At 43.9% G+C, this 8,744-nt stretch overlaps 1 protein-coding gene across 2 annotated transcripts in view; it reads right to left on the reverse strand.

Annotated features, from left to right (window-relative positions):
- The window catches only part of LOC121580982 (5'-AMP-activated protein kinase subunit gamma-2), a 73,154-nt gene extending 65,465 nt beyond the window's left edge, over positions 1-7,689 (reverse strand). The window contains exon 1 of one of the 2 annotated variants that reach the window (XM_041896238.2): positions 7,414-7,689. In XM_041896238.2, coding sequence (XP_041752172.1) covers positions 7,414-7,500 — 87 coding nt within the window. In that variant the 5' untranslated portion in view covers positions 7,501-7,689. The remainder of the gene's footprint in view (positions 1-7,413) is intronic. The other variant, XM_041896237.2, reaches the window with a different exon arrangement.
- Between the last annotated feature and the right edge of the window lie 1,055 nt (positions 7,690-8,744).

Raw genomic sequence — 8,744 nt, forward strand, 5'->3', positions numbered from 1 at the left:
TAGCTCTTATCCAGAGCGACTTACATGAGCAATTAGGGTTAAGTGCCTTGCTCAAGGGCACAGACAGATTTTTCACCTAGTCGGCTCTGGGATTAGAACCAGCGACCTTTCTGGCACTACGCTCTTTACCACTAAGCTACCTGCTCCTCAAATGATGTCAATTAGCCTATCAGAAGCGTCTAAAGTCATGACATCATTTTCTGGAATTTTCCAAGCTGTTTAAAGGCACAGTCAACTTAGTGTATGTAAACTTCTGACCCACTGGAATTGTGATACAGTGAATTATAAGTGAAATAATCTGTCTGTAAACAATTGTTGGAAAAATGCTAGCACAGACTGGAATATGTTCCGGGATTCTTCAGATAGCATTGAGGAGTACACCACATCAGTCACTGGCTTCATCAATAAGTGCATCGATGACGTTGTCCCCACAGTGACTGTACGTACATACCCCAACCAGAAGCCATGGATTACAGGCAACATCCGCACTGAGCTAAAAAGGTAGAGCTGCCGCTTTCAAGGAGCGGGACTCTAACCCGGACGCATAAAAGAAATCCCGCTATGCCCTCCGACGAACAATCAAACAAACAGGCATAGAGCATCAATACCGGACTAAGATTGAATCGTAATACACCGGCTCTGACACTCGTCGGATGTAGCAGGGATTTAAAACTATTAGACTACAAAAGGAAGCACAGCCGCGAGCTGCCCAGTGACAAGCCTACCAGACAAGCTAAATCACTTCTATGCTCGCTTCGAGGCAAGCAACACTGAAGCATGCATGAGAGCACCAGCTGTTCCGGATGACTATGTGATCACGCTCTCCGTAGCCGATGTGAGTAAGACTTAAGCTGGTCAACATTCACAAGGCTGCAGGGCCAGACGGATTACCAGGACGTGTACTCCGAACATGTGCTGACCAACTGGCAAGTGTCTTCACTGACATTTTCAACATGTCCCTGACTGAGTCTGTAATACCAACATGATTCAAGCAGACCACCATAGTCCCTGTGCCCAAGGACACCAAGATAACTTTCCTAAATGACTACCGACCCGTAGCACTCACGTCTGTAGCCATGAAGTGCTTTGAAAGGCTGGTCAACACCATTATCCCAGAAACCCTAGACCCACTCCAATTTGCATACCGCCCCAACAGATCCACAGATGATGCAATCTCTATTGCACTCCACACTGCCCTTTCCCACCTGGACAAGAGGAACACCTTCGTGAGAATGCTGTTCATTGACTACAGCTCAGCGTTCAACACCATAGTGCCCTCAAAGCTCATCACTAAGCTAAGGATCCTGGAACTAAACACCTCCATCTGCAACTGGATCCTGGACTTCCTGATGGGCCGCCCCCAGGTGGTAAGGGTAGGTAACAACACATCTGCCATGCTGATCCTCAACACGGGGGCCCCTCAGGGGTGCGTGCTCAATCCCCTCCTGTACTCCCTGTTCACCCATGACTGCATGGCCAGGCACGACTCCAACACCATCATTAAGTTTGCTGATGACACAACAGTGGTAGGCCTGATCACCGACAACGATGAGACAGCCTATAGGGAGGAGGTCAGAGACCTGGCCGTGTGGTGCCAGGATAACAACCTCTCCCTCAACGTGACCAAGACAAAGGAGATGATTGTGGACTACAGGGAAAAAAAAAGAAGAGGACTGAGCACGCCCCCATTCTCATCGACAGGGCTGTAGTGGAACAGGTTGAGAGCTTCAAGTTCCTTGGTGTCCACATCACCAACGAACTATCATGGTCCAAACACACCAAAACAGTAATGAAGAGGGCACGACAAAGCCTATTCCCCCTCAGGAGACTGAAAAGATTTGGCATGGGTCCTCAGATCCTCAAAAAGTTCTACAGTTGTACCATCGAGAGCATCTTGACTGGTTGCATCACCGCCTGGTATGGCAACTGCTCGGCCTCCGACCGCAAGGCACTACAGAGGGTAGTGCGTACAGCCCAGTACATCACTGGGGCCAAGCTTCCTGCTATCCAGGACCTCTATACCAGGCGGTGTCAGAGGAAGGCCCTCAATTTTCAAAGACTCCAGCCACCCTAGTCATAGACTGTTCTCTCTACTTCCGCACGACAAGCGGTACCGGAGCGCCAAGTCTTGGTCCAAAAGGTTTCTCAACAGATTCTACCCCCAAGCCATAATACTCCTGAACAGCTAATCATTGCTACCGGACTATTTGCACTGCCCCCCACCCCCCTCTTTTACGCTGCTGCTACACTGTTTATTATTTATGCATAGTCACTAACTCTACCCACATGTACATATTACCTCAATTACCTCGACTAGCATGTGCCCCCGCACATTGACTCTGCACCGGTAACCCCCTGTATATAGCCTCCCTACTGTTATTTTCTTTTACTGCTGCTCTTTAGTTTAGTTATTTGCTTTTATTTTTTTTATCTTTAAAAAATGCATTGTTGGTTAAGGGCTTGTAAGTAAGCATTTCACTGTAATGTCTACACCTGTTGTATTCGGCGCATGTGGCAAATAAAATTTGATTTGATTATGTGGAGTGGTTGAAAAACAAGTTTTAATGACTCCAACCTAAGTGTATGTAAACTTCCGACTTCAACTGTATATGCTTAATTTAGAGTTAGTACTGTAACTTTAGTTGTTCTACAAATGTTGGGCTATATGTTTTGATTTATAATACAAGGCTGAATGATGCAACTAATGATGATTTGAAAAAAGTTGCTTGAAAGGCATGAGCTCTGCTTAGTTTTTTTGCGCAGGCTGTACACACTACATCAGTCACTCATTCACAATTTGACAAGCAATTGATAATGCCTAGAATTTCACGGCGGCGTCCCCTTTGTGTGGCCGTACTGCACCCTAAAAAAAAACATGCCTTTTGCGGGCACAACGGTGATTGGGTCTCTCACAGGCTACAAGTGAAGACAAACACATCGGGGACGTAACTGCGCGCGTCCTTATCCAATTCAGAGGTGCATATTGAAGATATTGGAAGAACTGTCTACATTTACTTTTCGTAAGACAACAAGATGAGTAGGCCTAACAAACAGCAAAAGCACTAGCATACGTCAATCTACATTTTACATTTACATTTACATCCCCCATAGTACAAAAGTCAACCTATTCTATTCTGTGCGAGAAATAAATATTCCAAACAGTCTGGGACAGATAGATAGATAGATCCCAAATTAATCCAACCACTAGCATAAAAAATAAACTTTTTTACGCAATGTGGCTGACGCAACAGATCAGAAAGTTTAACTTAAAATGTTGATAAACTATTAGGCTATTTCTTCAGATTATAAGCGCAGCAATGCACACATGGTAGTAGGCTATAAGCGCAAATGTTCTATTAGCGGAAAACACCATTATCAAAAGTGACTGCAAATGCAATTATGCATGTAATGCTTTTATTATAAAGGTGCATTTTTGTGGTGAAAATTATCTTCCCCAAACTTGAAACTCACGCGCTGCTTAGGTATGCCAGTTAGGCTCTACACCCCTTGTAAAGTGGATTAATTTGCTTAATTTTAAGAAGTTATTTGCCCACATTAGTTGTGATACAAACTTTATCAAAACATATAGGCCTATGGGCTAGGCTACATGAGGTGTGCAAATATGATTATGTTTTTTAAACTAAAAAGGCATGTGATAATATATAATTCACAAGTGATAGACTAATATTGTCACCCATCAGACTATTCTAGATTTAATCTTGTCTTTACATATACTAAATAATAAACTCAGCAAAAAAAGAAACGTCCCTTTTTCAGGACCCTGTCTTTCAAAGATAATTTGTAAAAATCAAAATAACTTCACAGTTCTTCATTGTAAAGGGTTTAAACACTGTTTCCCATGCTTGCTCAATGAACCATAAACAATTAATGAACATGCACCTGTGGAACGGTCGTTAAGACACTCACAGCTTACAGACGGTAGGCAATTAAGGTCACAGTTATGAAAACTTAGGACACTAAAGAGGCCTTTCTACTGACTCTGAAAAACACCAAAAGAAAGATGCCCAGGGTCCCTGCTCATCTGCGTGAACGTGCCTTAGGCAATAAATTGCAATGTCCATACTGTGAGACAGCGCTACAGGGAGACAGGACGGGCAGCTGATCGTCCTCGCAGTGGCAGACCACGTGTAACAACACCTGCACAGGATCGGTACATCCAAACATCACACCTGCGGGACAGGTACAGGATGGCAACAACAACTGCCCGAGTTACACCAGGAACGCACAATCCCTCCATCAGTGCTCAGACTGTCCGCAATAGGCTGAGAGAGGCTGGACTGAGGGCTTGTAGTCCTGTTGTAAGGCAGGTCCTCACCGGCAACAATGTCACCTATGGGCACAAACCCATCGTCGCTGGACCAGACAGGACTGGCTAAAAGTGCTCTTCACTGAAGAGTCGCGGTTTTGTCTCACCAGGGGTGATGGTCGGATTCGCGTTTATCGTCGAAGGAATGAGCGTTACACAGAGGCCTGTACTCTGGAGCGGGATCAATTTGGAGGTGGAGGGTCCGTCATGGTCTGGGGCAGTGTGTCACAGAATCATCAGACTGAGCTTGTCGTCATTGCAGGCAATCTCAATGCTGTGCGTTACAGGGAAGACATCTTCCTCCCTCATGTGGTACCCTTCCTGCAGGCTCATCCTGACATGACCCTCCAGCATGACAATGCCACCAGCCATACTGCTCGTTCTGTGCGTGATTTCCTGCAAGCAGTGTTCTGCCATGGCCAGCATAGAGCCTGGATCTCAATCCCATTGAGCACGTCTGGGACCTGTTGGATTGGAGGGTGAGGGTGAGGGCCATTCCCCCCCAGAAATGTCTGGGAACTTGCAGGTGCCTTGGTGGAAGAGTGGGGTAACATCTCACAGCAAGAACTGGCAACTCTGGTGCAGTCCATGAGGAGGAGATGCACTGCAATACTTAATGCAGCTGGTGGCCACACCAGATACTGAATGTTACTTTTGATTTTGACCCCCCCTTTGTTCAGGGACACATTATTCCATTTCTGTTAGTCACATGTCTGTGGAACTTGTTCAGTTTATGTCTCAGTTGTTGAATCTTGTTATGTTCATACAAATATTTATGTTAAGTTTGCTGAAAATAAACACAGTTGACAGTGAGAGGACCTTTCATTTTTTTGCGTGACATTTGTTTTGATTTAGAATGGACCATTATCATGCAATAAAAAATACATGTAATCTATACACTTAAATAGTGAATAGAGGATGCTTTTCCTGTAGTTCATTTTCATGCCCGCCAGGTAGGCTATACTCCTGTTGTAAATATAAGCAATGTGCTTAATATTAGGAAAGTTGAGAAATAAATAAATATATATATATATATAGTAGGCCTAACCTATAGTGGGGCGATAATACGGTCACCGCATCAGCCCTAGGGGTGGATCAGAAAACAAGTTAGTATCTGGTGTGACCACCATGTGTCTCATGCCGCGCAACACATCTCCTTCGCATAGAGTTGATAAGGTTGTTGATTGTGGCCTGTGTAATGTTGTCCAACAATGGCTGTGCGAAGTTGCTGGATATTGGTGGGAACTGGAACACGCTGTCGTACACGCCGATCCAGAGCATCCAAAATATGCTCAATGGGTGACATGACTGGTGAGTATGCAGGCCATGGAAGAACTGGGACATTTTCAGCTTCCAGGAATTGTGTACAGATCCTTGCAACATGGTGCTATGCATTATCATGCTGAAACATGAGGTGATGGCGGCGGATGAATGGCACGACAATGGGCCTCAGGGTCTCGTCACGTTATCTCTGTGTATTCAAATTGCCATCGACAAAATGTAATTGTCTTCGTTGTCCGTAGCTTATTCCTGCCCATACCATAACCCCACTGCCACCATGGGGCACTCTGTTCACATCAGCAAATCGCTCGCCATCTGCCACTGAAGTCGGTTACGACGCCGAACTGCAGTCAGGTAAAGACCCTGGTGAGGACAACGAGCATGCAGATGAGCTTCCCTGAAACTGTTTCTGACAGTTTGTGCAAAAATTATTCGGTTGTGCAAACCCACAGTTTCATCAGCTGTCCGGGTGACTGGTCTCAGACAATCCCGCAGGTGAAGAAGCCGGATGTGGAGTTCCTGGGCTGGTGTGTTTCCGGTTGTTCTCACACTTTAGAGTGGCCTTTTATTGTCCCCAGCACAAGGTGCACCGGTGTAATGATCATGCTGTTTAATCAGCTTCTTGATATGCCATACCTGTCCGGTTGATGGATTAGCTTGGCAAAGGAGAAATGCTAACTAACAGGGATGTAAACAAATGTGTGCAAAAAACTTCAGAGAAATAGCTTTTTGTGCATATGGAAATTTTCTGGGATCTTTCATTTCAGCTCATGATACATGGGACCAACACCTTACATGTTGTGTTTATATTTTTGTTCAGTATAGTTCATCAATATATCATCATTGTCAGCTATTGAAGTAATCTACATTTTTGTCTCTGAGTAATCAAACGGCGCGCTCTGACCGCATGCACTCTGACCCCACTCTGGCACACCAGAATGCATTTACGAACGCACCCAAAGACAACCCATATGATGCTAGCCTGCCTTAACCAAACTGAACACTGCTCAGCATTGTTTCAGGTTAAACCAGGCTGATATGATGCCAATGCGAGTAACTTCGTTAACTATAGCGGAGAGAACATGATGTGAGAGAAACCAGAATAATACTTTGAAATCCAATTAATCATGACTCTCTCTCTCTCTCCTCGGTGTTGGCCCTAGTTACGGTGCGGGCACACACAATGAATCATGATTTAGTGGTTAAGAGCAGAGCAGAGACCATAGTAGTGTGTTTCCTCACCGCTGTTTGCCTAGCTTCCTCTTCTCACAAATATTGTTTTATTTTTTTTCTTCACATTTGTAAAAAACAACAAGATATCTTATTGCCCACAAGCCGACTCGTACTCCTAACTTCCATTTGAACGTTAAAAATTAAACAGTAGGCTAATTAATGACTTGATTAGCCTGTTATGTTTCTAATATTTCAGTTCATGCAAGAATGGAAAAGAACAATGCAGGTCTGTTAAGAAATTAAATAAAAACGTGTATCATGCCTGTCCAAAGCAGTGTTGTTTTTGATTATGATGTAATTACAAAATAAAAGGATATAAAAAAACATGACTTCAAATGTGAGGACTAGATGCTGTCAGTTGGGAAATATACCCATGTGGATTGATGTAACAACGCTGATACCCGCGCATACCTAAAAGTTGCAATATCTTTTGCAACATTGTGACTCAAATACACACTTGCCTACTACATTAATCTCACTGTCATAATAAACGCCCAGATAGTCTGCTCTTGACACAATGCCACATTAACAAATACCTATAGATCTCAAACGTATATAATTTAGGAACTTACTGGCATATTTATGCGTAGTATTCTCTTTTTCTTCGAGGTTTTCTTAGAGTTATCCTTCTTGTTGGACTCCATCACCATGCTTCCCATTTTCAGACTAATGACGCTCAGTTCTTTCTTTTTAACGAGCAAGACCGAGTTGGGGTAAATTGCGTGGCATATGCCATACGTCTTTATCTGAAAACGAAGTTTTAAGTCAAAATTCTTCCAAAGAAATTAGTTCATTTACCAGGAAGTATGCCGCACTACCGACGCATTAGGCCAATCTACGGCTGTATTGACATCACCGAGACTGAGCTTGCTGTTTCACCATAAAACTCAGGGTGTGCTCCAACCTGGACTCAGGGGTAGACTTAACATAGTAAATGTAACTCTGAGACACTCCAATTAGTAGGCTATGTTACGTTTCGTATGGTATGTATTTATTCGTGGACGTCCCTCATCCATTTTGTGTGGTATCTTACGAATTACAATTCATATATGTTAAGAATTGCAATTAGCACAATATGTTAAGAAATGTAATATGTAACGATTTGCAAAACGTATGATATTGTTATGAGTGGAAATCACACCTACCTTGTTACATCTATGATTGATGGCTTACTGGCCAATCAGATGTGAGCTCTGTGCTTATATCGTTTGCACACTGGTTTAAGCTTCAGATTGACTTGACATATGTCCACGGAACGGAACATATACTGAACCAAAATATAAACGCAACATGTAAAGTGGTGGTTTCATGAGCTGAAATAAAAGATCCCAGAAATGTTCCATACACACAACAAGCTTATTTCTCTAAAATGTTGTGCACAAATCTGTTTACATCCCTGTTAGTGAGCATGTTATCCTTTGTCAAGATAATCCATCCACCTGACAGGTGTGGCATATCAAGAAGCTGATGAAATAGCATGATCAATACACATGTGCACCTTGTGCTGGGGAAAATTCTCTCAAATGAGCAGTTTTTTCACACAACACAATGCCACAGACGTCTCATGTTTTGAGGGAGCGTGGCAATTGGCATGCTGACTGCAGGAATGTCGACCTGAGACGTTGCCAAATAATGTTAATTTCTCGAACATAAGCCGCCTCCAACGTTGTTTTAGAGAATTTGGCAGTTCGTCCAACCAGCCTCACATCCGCAGACCGCATGTAACTACACCGGCCCAGGACCTCCACATCCGGCTTCTTCACCTGAGTGATCATCGGGGGTGGGGGGGTGCTGAGGAGTATTTATGTCTGTAATAAAGCCCTTTTGTGGGGAAAAACTCATTCTGATTGGCTGGGCCTAGCTCCCCAATGGGTCGCCCTGGCTCCCAAGTGGGTGGGCCTAT

The sequence above is a fragment of the Coregonus clupeaformis genome, chromosome 14 (assembly GCF_020615455.1).
Source record: "Coregonus clupeaformis isolate EN_2021a chromosome 14, ASM2061545v1, whole genome shotgun sequence".
In the NCBI taxonomy this organism is placed as follows: domain Eukaryota; kingdom Metazoa; phylum Chordata; class Actinopteri; order Salmoniformes; family Salmonidae; genus Coregonus; species Coregonus clupeaformis.